The following is an 18,306-nucleotide window of genomic DNA, read 5'->3' as shown; positions in this document are numbered from 1 at the left end:
TCGCTTAATCTCTGTCAACCCCTCTGTGTCGAGTGACAGAGAGTGGGGTGGGGGTCAGGGTGAACACTAGGGTCTTATCTTGGCCACTGGCCTCTTTCTGTGAAACACTCAACCATTTTCTGTCCTGGCTTCCCGCCTCATACCAAACAGGCCTCTGCTTCAATCGTTGTTCTATTCAGCACACTGTATGGGTGTGCCGTGGTGAGGTAATACAACCTTTTTCAAAAAGTGACGAACAATTATGACATACTAGTGTCACACTTGTAGCATTAACTCCAGTTGTTCTTGCATGCTTACGCAATGAACGGATAACCCCCATAAAACATACCTAACTGCAAAAGTACACAAGCACATTTACTTAACATTTTTCATATACATAATATGAATTGATTTCAAAATACGGGTCAGCTTTCTGTCCCCAGTCAGAACTAAACATGGAGCAGCAGCTTTCAGTTATTATACTCCAAATATCTGCAACTCTGACTACTTTTAAATCCAGGCTGAAGACTTTTCTTTTTGCCGTTGCTTTTGATTGAACTATTCACATCTCACACTGCACTGTCACTTTTATTCATGTGTTATTCATGTTTTATTATCTTTGCTTTTAAATTAAAGATCTTGTCTTGTTGAAAAAATGCCATTTTATAAAATGTTTCTGCTGCACTATTTCTTAATGCTCTTAATGTCTTTCGTTTTTTGTAAAGCACTTTGAATTGCCTTGTGTTGAAAGGTGCTATATAAATAAACGTGCCTTGCCTTGCCTAAACTCGAACACAGGTCCAACAGTAAAATCCAAGTCTCATATATAGTATGCAACTTGAACTACAAACACTTTCTACAAGTTTTTATAATTTTCTTTCATATTGTTCATAATGGAAGGGTTGGGAAAAAGTGTCTTCCTTTAAGCTTGTTATCAACGAGGATGTATGTGTTTCAAACTCCACAGTACTGAGTCTGTATACTACGGCCATGACCTTTGCCTCTCCATACAAGCTTGCTAGTGTGTTTCTGTGCCTACATATGTACATGTGATTTATTATGTATGCATGTAAAGGGAGTGGAAACTCACAGAAGGAAGGAGATCAGACTCCAGTTCACAAAACAAGCCTCGTGCACAGGAGCTCCCTGCTCTGGGATCCCATCTGTCCCATAAAGAAGCTGCTGCTGGCAGATGCCTCCAGTGAGCTGTTTTATGTGGGGGCACCAGGGGCCAAAGAGACATGTGTGTTCATGCACTGGAAAGAGGGTGTGACGAGTACCTGACAGTGAAGACCTACAGGACCCATCTGCAGGTTTGCCCAGGAATGTTTAATCATCAGTTCGTAAAAGCCATTTGACAAGCTCAACGATAACTTACATCAAAAAAGACAAAGGACGTTTACTCTCCGCTGTCATAGGTGTTCTATTATTTCCACATTGTCACTTGACGTAAGCTAAACTTCTTAGCAACATGTTTTTGCGGTTACATATCTCAGTGTGTTTTTGATTAAAGAATGAACAAGGCTTATTCATTCAGTGAGCCCTCCTAGGATATTCATTTCAGTGTTCAGTGTGCAAATGAGTCATCCATCGTGGTGTTTTCCCCTGCTCTCAGAAGTGAAGCAAGGAAGTCAAAGCTTTAATTATTATTCTTCCACGCTAATTTTGAAATTCCAAGCAGTCTTTCGAAAAAAACCCGGCTTTCTTCTCGGTGGATTGTGATGTGTTTGCACTACAGTTTCTCAACTTGAGTTTAAGTGTTTATTTTCTTGATTTTCTGAGGTTTGTGATCCGTCTTTTCCAGCCAAAGTCAACCCCACATCAAAGGTCTCCCTGTGCGCCATTCGTCCACACGGCATCTCTACAGCGCTGATCACCAACAAAGGCTCTGTGTGGCAACCTTTGGAAAATGAGTGGGTGAGTGGCTCTCTTATGAAACACACTGTAAATATTCATCTTGGTTAAAGACGGTAGTTGGCTTTTGTTCCTATGAAAGCTATTTCGAGCGTTTGCCCGCACTTCGCCCCAGCAGCGGGCTTTGTTGAACGAGTGCTATCTTGTTTAAACTTCCCCTCCATCTACAAACACACACACCTTCACCTTCATCCTTTCCCACCTGCAGGCAGACTCTCCCCGGTCATCAGACACATATCCCTCCCTGTTTCCGCCTCCGCAGCAGCTTATAATGATATACTGTGTATTTACATTGAACTCCACACTGGCATGCACAGGTTTGTCTGACATGATCCAGGAAAAATCTGCCTTGAAAGCCGTAGGTGCCCTGTAATTAAACTGCTCTCATTTCTCTGTAAGTCGATGTTCACCTCCTCTCACCTCTCTCCTGTTTGCATTTTCTTCTTTCTGCCTTCCTTTGTCTTTCTGCCCCTAATCCAGCCTCATCAGACAAACCCAGTGTTGGAGTATAAATCAGCCCCAGGGACAGGTGGACATCTGCCAGCCATGAGGAGATCCAGGCAGGAAAGTGATCATTGATGCAGCTCAAAAAGCCATTTAAATCCAGGCACTCCAGGGACACAGTTTTCCCTCCAAAAAACCCTGATCCACCTCCTCCGCCACTTCTTCATTGATCGAATTGACAGGGTTGCTATTGGAGAGATGCCTTCTGCTTTCTTTTTCGTCCTGTTTGCATCCAGGATTTTTTAATGAGGGAATGGAGAAAAGGAGAAATTCGAGAACGGGGCAGTGGGAGGATGTTTTATTTGGAGTGATGATGCTGAAAGGCCAATGGGTCCATAAGGCAATGTCAATGAAAGTGAGTTTATCACAAGGTTTTGTGGCTGCTCGCAAACAGGCTGCTCAGGTTAGCAAGCAGTTTTATGATGGAGACCATAATGTGCTTTCAAGCCCCAGCAGGGTGTAGCGCAATAACAGCTCTGCTCCAACGTTGACCCTTTTCAGGAATTAAAATGAACGATTGATTTCACTGCTTTCAGATTTTCTTCCCTATTTTCCCAGGAACAGTTTGGGCAACACTAATGAAAAGTGTCACGATGCCCTTCCACACGTATGGCTTTAATAACATCTCGTCAAGACGGAGCTTGGTGGCCATGAGGATTTACAGCTGTGCCTACTCAGATGGTAAACTGCTCTTACAGTTGGGTTGCAGATTATAAGAAGCATGATTTCAGAGTATTATTATTGAGACATATACACCATCCTTCCAAATTGGAATAATATCACTATCACTAGTTCTGCCTCAGTTGTGTCGTTGATCATTGATGCAATCCACCAGAAGAGATATGTCAGGTCGCAGCTGTTAGCAATTAGTACGTCAACTCCATAGCATGGGAGTTGACGTATTATTGTGATTACATGTTTACCATGTTCTGTGCGAGGCGGCTTTTGCCAAAACGATATCCTTCTCTCACTTTATTTATGGGAGTAATAAGTTGCAAATGGTCGTGACATTTCTGAATTACAATTTAAAACATAAAGTGTCTTCAACCTTGGGAGATTCTTTAGCTTATTAAAGCATCATGCCAGCAAAGGACTTATAATGAGACAACCTTTTGCGACTTCAGATATTCTCTCTTCTGACATTTTCTATCAGCATATTGTAGTTTATATTGCATGAACACAGATAGAGACTAGAAGTTGAATATCAAGTGTTTATATTTTAGGAACAATATCACCAGGAGGACAAATAGTATCTTACTTTAAAGGACTCTCTTTATATTATTCTCCCATGGTTAACATAACCAGAATTGTGATTGTAGTAATGTGTTTTTATTTACAGCACTTTGGCTCGAGCAAAAATCGCTTTTAAATGTGCTATATAAATAAAACTTGATTTGATTTGAGAATTGATGCATTTCTAAATGTATACACGATCAAATGTAAATATTGGAGGAAATGTGTGACATGTTAACATGTTTATTCGCTTTATTGCCAATAGTTATATGAGAAGATCAATACCACTCAATGGAGTTACAAGGCTGCAGCTAGCTAGCGTAGCTCATCTTAAAAACCGACTGCTGGCCCTACCTTCATATTTAACATCCTTCAGCATCAGTGTTCAGCTAGAAAGCGAATAAGTGCATTCATAGAATTATAAACTATTCCTAGTAAGTAATAACACACTCTACACACATGAGCTATGTATTCAAACTGTTTTTGCTGTTGTAATTCTGTCATGCTGAACTGTGCATGGAAAACCTGAGCTAATTCGCCTTGAGTGGGTCTCTGCCTGTTTCCCTAACAACAGAGGGAAAGCTCCCCTAACACACACACACACACACACACACACACACACACACACACACACACACACACACACACACACACACACACACACACACACACACACACACACACACACACACACACACACACACACACACACACACACACACACACACACACACACACACTGCTCTCCTCCCTCCCCTTTTCCTCGAGCTTGCCCTTTTTAGGCTGTTCCTCTGTTTTCTTTTTTCCATGTGAAAGGGGGGATAGTATGACAGCTTTTCCTGCTTCTCGTGGATTGTAGCGGGGAGAGAGAAAACTCTGTTATTCACTCCGTCTCCAACTTTGAGAGGAAGTTACCACCTCTTCCACAGACTCTGTACACAGGCTCAGGCAGACTCAGGACTTGACCACAGCAGGAACAAAGTGAAAGATTCAGGATTGCTTGTAATGCTTTGTTTCTTTCAACATTTGGAGGGAAAGAAGGCTGCATTTTGCCTGAAGCTTTCTGTGTGGACTCAACAGCGTCAGAGGGACCTTGTCATAACAGACCGGTGAGTTTGACAGATTATTTCAGTGTATAACCAGCTCCACAGAAACCTCAGTGAAGCACAACTTTTCTGTCACTCTACTTTTTCTGTAGTTGAACGTTTTAATGCTCTGCATCTCATGTGAGGTAAAACTACAGTTTGGCAGGCTTTTTTAGAGGTGCGTGTGTCTGGGAAAACTTCCAGTTGCTATAAACTCAGATATCTGGTTTCAATCGCAGCAGCTCTAGTAAGTGCTTTCATCAAATTAAATTACTTTCTCGCTTTTGATTGTTTACATTTGACAAAACGGTTAAATAGGACAGAACAGTTAATGAGTTTTGGAAACAGCAGAGTATGCAACTTGATGAAGCCATGACATTGGCTTTCTTCTAAAGTAATAACCACATCTTATTCTAGTTTATTTATCTTTTCATTATCAGTCCATGACTAAACCAAATAACCACATCCACCCAAGCAGTGTCAATGCATCACAGTTCGGTCCTGCTAAATGTGTTTGTTTTCAGCATGTTGTTTTATGAAGCGCAGCCAAAGAGGAGCTGATGCAGCACTTGTGGTTGGACAGGATAATCCTGGTGTGGCTTTCCTGTGCAGCTGCACGTTATTGGCTAACCTTGTGGTGATTAATTCGTTGTCACCTTGCTATAATAAAAGCAAACATCCTGTCGCTTTTTGTACATTTTTTTATACCTGAAGAAACAGATGCCATGTAATCAAAGACAACTGCGGTGGAAGAAATGGCATGGATCCCGAAATGAGGCATGAAAAGTGCTCTCATGTTGCAACTGGCTCTGTTTAACTGTTTCCCCCATTTTTTATACATGAACTCATAGCAACATTCATGCAGGACAGCAGTTGACCATATGCCTTAGCTCCCATAGCTCTCTCTCTCTCCACTGGACGTTTGTGGTCAGCAGGTCTTGTCAGGGGGAGAGCGAGGTGACGGAAGTGGGAGGTGGTGGCTGGCAGCACTTCAGCTGTGCCTCCTCCAGTCAATCAGATAACCTCTATAGGATGAGTTTGAATGCTCGGTCACCCCTTCAAGGCCAGGCTGGGAAGAGTTGACTTCTGTGTGACCTCTTCGAGCTATTCGTGCCAGCAGACTAACCTTTCCTTCCTTTACAAAACCCAACTGACTCACTTATCAGCAGGCCCGTCTTATCCGTCCTGAGAATGGTTGTTCAATTACTTTATTTAGCCAGGGGTCAGAGGTCAGATTCTGATTTGAACTGCTCGTCTAAACTCCCAGGGTACCAATCTGTTTGCAGGGGGAGATACAGAAAGTTTCAGACTGCACAGAGCGGAGATAAGTCAAGCGAAAACAACCTAAGGGAGACAGCTTTACACAGTGAGAAGTCATTAACAAAACTCCTTTCAAGAACATGGGGAACATTTCTTTATTTGAGTGTTGTTTTCAATGTAAATTATTACATTAAAATGACCTACAGAAGATTCTGCATCAAGAGCTCACTTGGCCAGCTTCTGCTTTGTAGCATTGTGCAGCAAGCTAGTTATACATACATTAGAATACGTAATGATTTCATGTTCCCCCGAAACACTTCATGGCTGTATTCCTTACAGTTCAGCCCAACCATATACACAATTGCAGCCCAGTGGATAACTTACAGCAACCAGTGCCTTGGCAGAAAATGTTTCCAATGTTCAAAAGGTCCCACTGAACATGACTCTGATCAGCTTCTACTGGAGATCAAGGACAGTCATATTGTCATAGTAGAGATGAGTTAGCACAACAACAATAGGAACACATATCACATAAACGCATTGTTAGGAATGTATGTAGGGTAGTTGAAGTACTGTGCAAATGTAGCTTGTGTCGCATATTTAGCCAATGACATGCAGCCATTCACCCAGATCAGCTTATCATCAGCTGATCTCTTTGAAGCACTCTTTCCCAGAACAGAGAGGTCCATTCAAACACATGGCTCTTTAAATGTAATTGTTACCACTGCTCACTGTATAGTTACTGGTATTTGTAAACCAATGCCAGTTTAAAATACATTTTATGTGTTTCTAATTCCTGTAAAACACCAAAGGCATAAACAATGTGTAAAACGGAGAATACATGTGTTGCTTTAAAAATAAATGGGCTTGAAACACAATGTCTTTCATCATCTTAATGTGGCGGCAAAGCATTTCAATATTTAAGGCTTTTCTTTGTTGACCCTCTTCATAAACTCGTTGTAAAAATGTTGATGGGGAATGTTATGAATCTACACAAAGATACAAAATGACAAAAACGTATGTTCTGCTTACCGCAACTCTTAATCTCACTACCATTAAATTACCAGGAGGATATTTTAGAGTAATGGCGAAAGGGAGTTTGACGAATGACTTGTCTCACAAACTGTGTTTAGCAAAGCCACAATGTCTTACAGGGCTCATGGCTTATTGCTTCCTAGTAGGAGCTTCACTGGTCCAGACCCTCTGCTGTTTAGGCTCAGGCAGATTTTTGACATGCTAAATCCAGTGGGTTTACCCAAGCTTACACTCCTCTCGCGGGTACACACATGCACACACATGTAGCTAGAGACACACTCAACCCTTACCCATACAAATCCACTTGAGCTAACAAAGATTCTGTTTGAATTATATGTGAGTATTTCATTGAACAAGATCATTCAGACTAGATCTAATTCTACTACAACCATAACTCATGGTGCATTGTCGTTTATGTAATGATAACCCAAAGAGAGTTGAACCACCATTAGGTTAGTCCCAGACTTCATGCTGTATTAAATCGACAACCCTCACATGACATGTCATTCTTTAGTCACAATAAACCATTCACCAAGCGTTTGTTTATCATCTTCCCATGCGATGAGGAACTTTTCAGCTAACATTTCCTTCAGGATCTGGCCTGAAGGGCGCGTTTACTCAACCCTATCGTCAAAATATGATGCCACTGTAATTCAAGGAAAAACCACGACAGATGACAATAGTGTTGATGTTTTTGTAATTACTACTGGTTGCTAATATAAGTCTGTAGAAGTCATACAGGCCTTTTAAATAGCTGAAAACAGGCACTAGCCTTCCCTTTCACTACACAACGTTGTTCATGTCACAACAACAATTCTGAACCTCGTAAATCCCGTGGAGCCTCACCACATTCATGAGTTGTGCAGAGAGAATGCTTCGGACCCAATCATACAAAGGGCAAACACGTGTACGAGTAATCCGTAGGGTCCATGTAATTGACACAGTATGTGGCGTTGGCGTGCTGCTGGATGGTGGCCCAGATCGATGAAAAGGGTGAGGTCATGGCTCTATCTTTGGAGCGCTGAGTTAAAATCTAAAGCCCACTGCGCTTTAGAGAATCATGGAGGAATGTTCATATGAATCAATTTCAACCTGAAGGAACATACACAGGCAACCAGGGACTACCAATACACAGTCACACACACAAATAAACCCTGTTAGCCAACACACACTCAGCTGTGGTCCCAATGTGGCTTCCTACTGCCATGAGCACTGCTTGATTGGTAGCGTGATAATGACCGTAGGAAAATGGTACATGGGATATTTCCTCTTGATTTACATAGTGAAGCATGCAGACTCAACCTCCCATCAGGAACACATCTGTGTGCTATTACCCACTTGCCCTAACCCCCAGTTCAGTCCCATATCTCCATTACCCGTCCATTACCTGCCATAGCCCACAACATCTGCTCTTCACTGGACGAGCAGCGCACTGTGGTTCACTTTTTATGACATAAGGATACACAGGGATTCATTGGGGCAAGGGTTGCAGTAACTACTGAGCCAGACTGGCGTCACAATGGCATACTGAGGCATGTTGGATTTACAGCCCTACCCTTGTGTAAAGTTCAGTCTATAAAGTCAAATAATAACGTGCTGACAATGCCTGACTGATTCAATTATGTGTTTACTCCAGGAAAACGTTGTTGGTCCTTGAATGCAAAGCTGTTGTTCATTGAGTCCATGTCAAATAAAGTCCATGCCTTAATCTGGAAACAACAACCCATGACTAAACAAAGCTTTCTTTCAGCTTTATATCAAACACTAAACCACATTCAAGAAGTTTGCATAAGATCAACTCGTATAATGGATTGCAACATGTACAAGTTTGAATGCTGCACAAACAACAGGTTTAGATCAGAATGTATTTCCTGTTAAGACCCACACAGCTTTGCATGCTAGAGCTTTTCTCTCTGCAGCACATTGTAGTTCAGATTAAGGTTAAATATGATTTTAAATGTGTTTGTTTCTTGGATTTGTATTGCCTACACAAAGTGTTCATCAGCAGCAGATGTAGACAACGGCCTAGGTCTTTATTTCTGTTGTGCGCTTAATAATAATAATAATAATTCCTTACATTTATTATAGCGCTTGACAGTCGAGACTGGATGTACATTGTTCACTTTGGAAACAGCAGTTCACAATTGCTTGCTTTTTCCATGCTTGTCTTCATTAGTGGAAGTCCCCCAAAGTGTGATTTGGTCGAAAGCTCCACAATAAGCAAGTGAGGACTTTGGTTTCAAAGGCTGTTTACAAAGTCAAGAAAGGAACAAGCAAGCATTTGAACACACAGGGTCTTCTTCAAACATCGGCAAATGAAATGCACAGCCAGATCTGGACACTATTCGGCAGAAACCTGCTCTGCGTTTTCGTCTTCTGCTTCTCATCCCATCTTTGAGCGTAGCAACTCTTTTTACAGAATAAAATAAACTCGTAAGATATTTTCAAACTCAGAACTACAGAGGTCAACGTCACCTGGTGCTCCACGTCTCTGTCCTGAAGGCCACCACCACATGCCTGTCCTGTTTCCAAATGCAAGAGTTTTCCTCTCAGACACTCGAGCAGCCCTTGACAAGGAGGAAGCAGCACTAATGCTTAGCACAGCTTGAAACCCAAGATCTTCATGTCAAGAAGTGGGAAGTTATGCTCTTACTTTCTCCAGTTTGGATAGAGATCTTGGTTTGGACAATGTTTCTGTTTACTGAGTGGAAAGTAAAGCACCGCTGCTGTTTTGAGGCAGAGCTTGAGTTCCATATGTTTTAGTACTTGGAGACCGTTCTCTGGCTTGATTACAGGTGTGTGATAAATCGCTTGTAGAGACATCCAGTGGATACCATTGTGATGACGTTTCAGACTCTTTGGCAGTTCGAAGGTTGCTGTTAACCTTTACATCAGCTAGTGAAAGAATTTCATCTTCAATGTGAGAAAAACTGAGCCAAGGCCGAGCTTTGATTCAGTATATTCAATTAAGGGAAAAACGCAATGTTTCAGAATGTGCTCCGCGAGCTGAAAATAGTGTGTTGATGAACCGGATAGGCTTGTTTGATGCTGTGCGTCGTTAAGTCCTCATGTTTTTTCAGTAGCAGCCACAGAATCAAAGCTGGAACGTTGTAATGAACATAATCAAGACCAAATACACTGTGTTAGTGTGTGCCATAACTCTAACCCCTCACCAGATATAGTCTGTGTGTGGACTTTAATTTAAAAACAATGAAATGTGATTACAATCTGTAAAGCTTCGTCCCAGGCGGATCAAAGAAAGACCATCCGTTGGGCCAGGAATTGTTGTGATCGCTCTGTAATTCTAGGTATTACAAATATGGTGTTCCCTCTGTTCGGCGTGTGTCCTTACAATGAGGAAAAAACACTCACTCTTTCCCTCGTGCAAACTGAACTTTTCATCTTCTGTGTCTAAATCAAATGTGGCATGACTCCCTGCATAAATTCCACTGAAGGGTTATGCCTTTGATTTCTTCATTGTGGAAGAGAAGTATTGCAGTTGGATGGTTTATGAAACAAGTATTACTGGTGAAGTATCTAGGGAAAAGTGCGTTTGCTTTGGAGCTCTGCCCCTGTATGGAGGCAGATTATGAATCAGCCAGTTGTTTACAGCTCTGTCACAATTTCTTAATTTAGACACTGGACATGCGTAAAGAGGGCTTTGACCTGGATGTTGTCTCTGCGGAAAGGGACACACCCTTTGGGAAGGAAGGGCCATTGTGGTCTATCTCCAAGTGGATGACAACAAAAATATCCCACTCCATGATGGGTTTTTTCCACTCAGCTCCTCAATCCAAACCAAAGCAAACAATGGTCAGTCAGTCAGGAATAGTGTTTAACCTCTTCTGCGGCCACCACACCACACCATGATGTGTTTATGCTGGCTTCCACACTTTCTGCTGGGACCATACATAAACAACTCATCCCTGACTGACAGAGTTGTCATGGGGACTAAACTGAGCTAACAATAATAATTTGTTACTGGGATTATACTTGCTTTGATTTAATATGAGATGAAAATATGGTTTCTTGCACAGTTTAAGGCAGGTCAGGATTGGTCAAGTGAATAATTAATAGTCAGCAGCGTGCAAGGGACTCAGGAAGGGGACGCCTCAGTGTTTGACCTCAGGATATGAGGCCAGGAAAGACAAATGATAAGCTAAAAGGGACAACAAATAAGACTAAACATTAACCTCACAGGCCCGAAGACATGGCACAAAGACACATGCTGCCACTGGTTGGCTAGATCGTTTCAAGTGTTTAGGCTAGACAAGATATATGAGCATTATTAGGAACTAAATAATGAAAGGCTCAAGGAAAGTGTGTCTTAAAGTATATAAATGATGAGTACTAACACAATTGCCTTGAATTTATTTTTGAAAAAACTAAATCTAATGCAGGTTGGCGACACAACAACACCATATCTTGTTTTTATTCTTGACATTTCTCACTTCTATGACAGAGCAGTTGGCGTGAATACTCCCACCAGCCAGCACTCAAGTGAGAAGCCGTGTTTGATTGTTTGTTTGTTTGTTTGTTTGTTTGTTTTGCCAAAGCGATGGTCCTATACCAAATGGAAGTACTATTTATAATTTGGAGTGGGCTTTTTTTTTGTTATTGTCAATATGTGATTATGTCAGGAACTATAATTTGAGGACTGTTGCATTTCCTTCACACCTACCAGGCAGCTAATATTGCAATTCAGATTGAAGTAAAACATGATGTTCCAAATGATTGAACAAATTGCAGATGCATGACTTCTTTTTGTAATAACTAAAGTTTCATGTTTAAGGCTGTTAGGTAAGGCAACATCTGCAAAAGAAAAGCAAACTGGGTCACTTGGAGAAAATGACTTAAGGTTGAGCCATGGGATAGTACATGGCTGGGGAGGGGAAGGTCTGGTAATAATTTCCTTCTTAGGTAAAACAAAAACACAACAAAACAACAGGGAAGGATAATTAGTGTTTAGATAGGCTTTAAACAGGTCTCCAGTTGTCAGTAACAGACGGCGAGAGCTGATGAAGCTCAGGTTTGCTGCATTCCTGTGCGAGAAGAGGCCGGTTACTGTACTGAAGCTGTCCAATCGCTGGCTTTGACCTTGGCTTGAGGAACGGCTGTAGTCATTCGAGCCGTTCACTTAATTACCCTTGAGACAAAAACTAAATATCTCATTGAAAGCCCAGGTTCTCCTGCTCTGCTTCGATAATGATGTATGGATGCCATTAGTGGGGAGGGATTAGGCTCAGCGGGAACGAGGAGATGATTCATAATTGAAAAGAAAAGGAAGGAAGCTCGACAGGAAGACATCACAGAGGTCCATCCCTGCCGTGCACTGCAGAAACAAAGGCACCATCGTCTGGCTCCCGTGGGGACCGAGGGGGTGGCCTGGAACACTTGTTACCATAGTGACAGCTCTGTCACTTAGCCCCGAGCGCTGTAGGTCAGGCGCTCTGTAGTGTACATAGCATCAGCCAAGAGTCAGCAAGATCAAAATCTGCCCTGGAAAGCACGGGCTCTGTTAAACCAACTACAGCTGGCAGAGGAGCTTTTTCACGGCTACAAGTTGGAACACTTCACAGCACAGCATTTTTCAGAGCCCCCGATCCCCCACACATTATAGGCTTTTTATTGAGTACAGGAAAGTGATTCTTGGGCTCGTGTTGTAGGATTTCTGCCAATGTGTTTTGCTCTGGGCTGCTAGAGACGTGGAGGAACTTTGGCGTAACGCGGAAACTTCAGATTCTGCTTTCTTTTGTATTTATTCATTTGGCTCAGGACCATGCTGAGAATGGAGTACAATCAGAACATCACAAAACCAAACAAAAATTAAATGTCTCCAAAAAGGCAAATAGTGTACACATTACTTTTGGCTAATCTGATTTGAAGTACAACATGTATTTAAACACAGATGCGTGGTATAAAGAATACTTTGGAGAAAACTTAAGATAAAAAGTGAAGGTACTTATTTTATACTGTTTTTTTTTCAAGATATTGAGGCAAAAAGGGTAAAACCAATAATATTAAATAAGGTTGAATAAGCAGCTCCTTGAAAGCACCATTTAAATCTTCGTCAATGTAGAGTATGTATCAGATCTGTTCTATTATATTCCATTAAACTGAATAGGTGTTTCTAAAGTGACCATGGAACGTACATTCCTGTGTTTCTGTGGTATTTGCATTTGAACCCGTACGGGCTCAAGACAGTTGAAGCAGTGAAAAGTGAAAAGCCTGCCTCTAGTCTCTTGCTGGACCGTGTATCCTGCAATAGGCCTGTCAGTGTTTGCATTGCAGACGCCCCCCTGAGTTTGGATCTAATGTGGCTTGACGTCCGTCTGTGTGTGTGTTTGCTCTTGTCTCAGGGTGGCCAAATGAACGGTTTAGCCTGAGGACCAAAGATCACAGGCCCCGATCCAACAGCACAGCGAAAGAGAAAGAGAGAGATCATTTTGCAGCCATTCTCCAACTTCTCATTACACTATGAGCTGGGATTGAGGACGTGCTTCAAAGTTTCATTTTGTGGTAAGTTTTTACATTTGATCCACACTCCACTTTCTGTTTACTTGTGCTTTTACAGGAAAATGTGTGCTGTGTTTTAAAGTGCATTAGTGAGCCACATGACATATGGTTTACATGTGTGTAGTTTTATGATTGAATTTTACTAGTTCTAAATGAAAAAATAAGCATTGAGGTATTCAGCTATTGATATAAATCCGGCACTGAGGTTATTAGTGGGTGAACTTGGAGATACATTCAAACACAAACATGTGGATTGTGCATGATCTGCGTGAAGGCATGTTGACATGTCATGTGGCTTGACTTAGAGAAGTGTGCACACGTAAGAGTGGGGCGGCTTCAGAGTTCATCATAATTTCACATCAACTGATTTTTTTTTCCAGCCAGGCAAAACACAAAACACATGTTAGACGGGAAAAGCGGTAACATTAAGCTGGAAGCTTAAAGGGCACCTCCTTTTATTTTTAACTGGCCTTTCCTCTGTTGCCATCAACACTCGTATGTGTTTCATGGTGCAACACTGTGATGTCATCAAGCCATGGAAATGGAAAATGTTCACAGAATGGCAGAGCACAGGAGAAAAAACATTAGCAGGAGAGGGCAGCAGGGTAGAAGAGGAGGGGAGTCCAGGAAGGTTAGCAGAGGAAATGTGGTATTCAATGCAGGCATATGAAATAAATGTGTTTTGTCAGATACAGGCCTGTTTCTGCTAAACAATAAAGCTACTGAGTGAAGAGGTAGAATCAAGGTGACACAGAGGATGTATATAATTGCTGAAAACAGAAAACAGATTGAGAAGGAGAAAGAACTTGAACTGTTCTTATATCTGTGGTGCACAGCTCCAACGATTTTACTTCAAGAAAGACTTCCTTGGGAGTGTAAAAGGTCACGGTCGCACACGGGAACGGTTAAAAAACCCACAATAGAGCTCCTCAGACTGACAGGAAGCCAGGAGGACAGACAGCTTAAATGTCAGGGACACAAAGTCCAAACAAAACACATCAATTTAACAACAAACTGCTCTTTCCCTCGGGGCTGCACAAATTGATCTGGGAGTCCCATCAGGCAGGAAGGAGTCCTTTGTGGCTACTTGAAAAATTGACGTTTGACCTCTTTGATAGAGGGCTGTCATGATTCAGAGAGAACAGCAGAGGCAGAGTGCCATGTGCCAAACGCGTTATGATGATCCCAGTTGAAGCCAGTATTTAGAAAGACAGAGGAGCTTTTGTTTGACACTTGGAGGCCTCATCCAACCCACCGAAGGCATATGAAGAAGTACCGTGGTCAGTGGGTTTGACATCCAGGCGCTGCAGAGAATGTGACACTGGAGGAAGGAAGCTTGGGAAATAGTTCAAAGACTTTCGGCACCTAAAAAAGCATTGCTACTGTATGGTGCTGAGTTGCATTGTACGCCAACGTCAGATGTGTCATTGTAATTATTTTGTTTTTCAGGTGTGAAAAAATCTACTAAAGATCACCATGGATGTGAAGAAAAAAGAGATGGACCTCCTGAGCAACAGCATAGCTGCATATGCTCACATAAAAGGTAAGTCACACTGCAGCCACACAATAATACTCTCTGTTAGTGATCTCTAACACAAATAAATAAGTAACAACATTTGACTCTATTTGATCTCCTTTCTTTAGCAAACCCAGAGAGCTTCGGCCTTTACTTTGTGCTTGGAGTGTGTTTCGGCCTGGTGCTGACGCTCTGCCTTCTGGTCATCCGCATCTCCTGCAAGCCCCGGACCAACATCGCCACCTCAACGCCTGAGAAAAAACCCTTAAAGGACATCAGTGAGGAGGACGAAGAGAGCGAGGACGATGAAGATGAAGATGGGGACGACGTAGAGGCACCCATCTCTTTGCCAAGCACAGAAATCCCTGTTGGTAATCATATCGGGCAATCAAACGGGACACTGAGTGTGAACGTGTTTACTTCGGCTGAGGAGCTGGAGCGGGCACAGCGCCTGGAGGAGAGGGAGCGCATCATACGTGAGATCTGGAGGAACGGCCAGCCTGATATCCTGGGGTCAGGAACAGGGACTATTGGCAGAGTGCATTACTACTAAGATACGCGAGGCTTCAAGAGAAACACTGGGAGCTCTGTGAAGGACAGGCAGAGACCTTTGGGTGGGCCCGATGTCCCTGAAGCCTGTGAGACTTGTGTTAGATACAATGCCACGTCATGGAAACAGGACAACAGTGATGTGACTTTTTGATAGGACAATACTCAGCTTTGACAGAGCTGAACTATGTGATATTGCACTTCCCATGTAGCAATGTTATTTTCAACTGACTACATGACGTTTTAACCGACAGGTGTCTTAAGGACTGATCATTCCATATGGAAAATATGTAGTGTGAATGTGGGAGCTGAATGACACTTGAAGTAGTCAGTCTATTCAAATGTATGGCGCTTAATGACAAAAATGCACACAAGTATAGGATTATGTATGTTAAAAGTGGAACATGGATGCATATAAGGACAATGTATGTACTGTAATTTGCTATGAAGATGTTTTTTTAATTGCAGTCAGGACAGTCGTCCTCTAGACGGGTGAGTTTGTGGGACATAGAAAATACTCTTGGTGTCTGTGTAAGGAAATTAAATTGTTTAAAAAAGCACATATGAATCAATTTGGGGGGGTTCAGCATACACAGCAAAATGTCAGGACAATTACATTTGGAGTCTATAATTTACGAGTTCATTAAATCCATGTCTGTCTTTTCAGGGATGATTCCACCAAAGGAAATGACAGAATTAAAGTATTACGCTTAAATAATTTGCTGTTGTTTCTTAATATCGCTCAGATATTAACAGAGCTCATTTTCTTTGTACCTTTAGGCCATTGATGTTTATTCAAGATAAAGAGAGAGAGAACATTTGCTAATAAGAATAATGGAAAGGTCATTTTTTGTTCATATTTGTTTTTTCTGCCTAATGTTTAATTTGTAAGAGCTTCAAGAGGACAGTCGATGTGTTTACAAGGCTCTAGTTAATTCAGACATTATGACTGTAAAAGGAAGATATCCTGATGATAACAGAGAGAATGAGATACTAGGAAAATAAAAAAAAAACATCTTGATATTTGAGGTTAGCCTGAAAGCTAGTTCAGGAAGACAACAGGGCTGTACCGTAATATCAAGCGCACCCTTAGTGTAAAGGAGGGCGATGTAACCTGTCAACACCTGGGACACCTGTTTGCTGCTTTTACTATTGCACCTTATACACTTATCACGTAAAGTCCAACCATGTTGCAAGTTAATTCAGGGCGGTTTTATCGATTAAATATTCGGAAATGCGTCGCTCATCCATCCCCCCGTCTTGGTCGGCCATGGCTGCTGTCCGTCCACACACGTCTTGAGTTTTCATGTTGATATTGTGACCGCAGCCTCACCAAGGTAAGTGCTGCTACTTGTAGCTACGGTGAAGGATGCCTTGTTATGTTCCTGATGATGTGCTTGACAATGCTTTGTTTGACACTGGCAATGAGGCTGTACATTGGTCAATCCACCACTTCCATGTCAACAAATTGGATGGGCTGCCATGCATTTAATGTCATTTACAGACATTCCTGTTCCGTAAATACGTAATCCTACAGATTTTGGTGATCCCTGACCAACATGAGGTTGACATGTTTGAGTAAAATCTGCTGAATTGCCATGACATTTGATACAGATAGCCCTTTCAAGAATCCCAGATAATACACGTCTTTCTTTTCCACTTGCTTGACTCCCTGACTTTTTATCTAGTGCCACCAGCAGGTCAAATTCTTCACTTATCCAGTGAGCATTTTCATCTGAACAGCTCAGACATTCCTGGTTACCAAACATATCTTTGGTAAACCGCTTATTTTGTATTCAGTGCCACCAGCAGGATGAGTGTGTCATTTGTGGCAGGTATTGGTCAATTTAATGGATATGTTTCCCAAAGCAGCCTGACCTTTTATCAAATGTAAACTTTAGACTTTAAAAAAAAACTAGATTTGCAACTAAATAGCCTACCTGCAAAACTACTGGCATTCCCATCTGCCTCAGCTGTACTGTACTGGCATTTTTAGGGTTTGAGCTTGGACAACATTAGCATTTAGCTCAAAGCACTGCTTAATTGTCTCCCTGCTGTCGTTTTTGGATGTCTTGGAGTCTGCTGGCTGCTTACATTCGCTCTTATGCGGTTTGTTTTGCTATAATTGAATGTGCACTCATGATGTTGTGTATGCTGGGTGATAATGTCCTCTTTAATGCTGCTGAAATGTGCTGGCTTCCATGTTTTACTCGTACAGTATGCTGTTGATAACTATGCTACATGTGCAGTGTATTTGCATTTGTCGTAATTGCCAATAACTGTATTTCTTCTGTTGTGGCTGAGTTCATTTTTCCTCTTGGTTGTTTGGCATGTGCGATGCTTTGATTCTCTTTATAGGGGCTTACTTGGTTTTGTGGCATGTTTCCTTTTATGATGTTGCCATTGTTTTGCAGTGGTGCTTCTGGCTTGCAAACATATTGCACACAGCTTATTTACATAATGATCCAATTCTATTGTAATGGTTGAGAATGAGAAACACAGCATGGCTTTTATCTGTTTCACATTTGTCTCAGGTAGATACATTTGTTAAGCTATTTTTATGGGACAACTTTCTTCTACTATTACATTGCAATGATCTCCTCATTGTACTGATGTGGATCTGCTGCTGCTGCTGCTACTTAATACTGCTAACATTTAATAGTAAAACCAATTTTAGTTTTTCAGATAGTAAACTCCTAGATTGGAGTTGCACCT

General features: G+C 41.8%; 1 protein-coding gene and 1 long non-coding RNA gene across 3 annotated transcripts; both read left to right on the top strand.

Moving 5' to 3' along the window:
• The first annotated feature begins 1,203 nt into the window (after positions 1–1,203).
• Positions 1,204–4,204, top strand: LOC117461278 (uncharacterized). Of its 2 annotated transcripts, none has more exons than XR_011644753.1 (3): positions 1,204–1,292; positions 1,784–1,896; positions 2,374–4,204. It is a non-coding gene; the product is annotated as an uncharacterized lncRNA (long non-coding RNA). The 2 variants fall into 2 exon arrangements; XR_004553680.2 differs by lacking the exon at positions 1,204–1,292 and having other exon boundaries at positions 1,573–1,896; positions 2,374–2,752; positions 2,956–4,204.
• A 226-nt stretch (positions 4,205–4,430) lies between these two features.
• On the top strand, positions 4,431–16,309 carry eva1ba (eva-1 homolog Ba (C. elegans)). The gene is made up of 4 exons (XM_034101713.2): positions 4,431–4,739; positions 13,370–13,529; positions 14,976–15,069; positions 15,171–16,309. The coding sequence occupies exons 3-4, from the start codon at positions 15,003–15,005 to the stop codon at positions 15,593–15,595; spliced, it is 492 nt and encodes a 163-aa protein (XP_033957604.1). The 5' UTR covers positions 4,431–4,739; positions 13,370–13,529; positions 14,976–15,002; the 3' UTR covers positions 15,596–16,309.
• Positions 16,310–18,306: the final 1,997 nt, after the last annotated feature.

Source organism: Pseudochaenichthys georgianus, chromosome 16 (genome assembly GCF_902827115.2).
Source record: "Pseudochaenichthys georgianus chromosome 16, fPseGeo1.2, whole genome shotgun sequence".
Classification (NCBI taxonomy): Eukaryota; Metazoa; Chordata; class Actinopteri; order Perciformes; family Channichthyidae; genus Pseudochaenichthys; species Pseudochaenichthys georgianus.
Note: the sequence above shows the minus strand (reverse complement) of the source record. Positions and strands in the feature narration are given on the sequence as shown.

What these genes read in the sequence shown, in the direction of transcription:
- eva1ba (XM_034101713.2), top strand. Translation starts at nt 15,003, where the DNA reads ATGGATGTGAAGAAAAAAGAGATGGACCTCCTGAGCAACAGCATAGCT. An exon ending in TGCATATGCTCACATAAAAG is followed by an intron (nt 15,070 to 15,170) that starts GTAAGTCACACT and finishes TCCTTTCTTTAG; the next exon opens with CAAACCCAGAGAGCTTCGGC.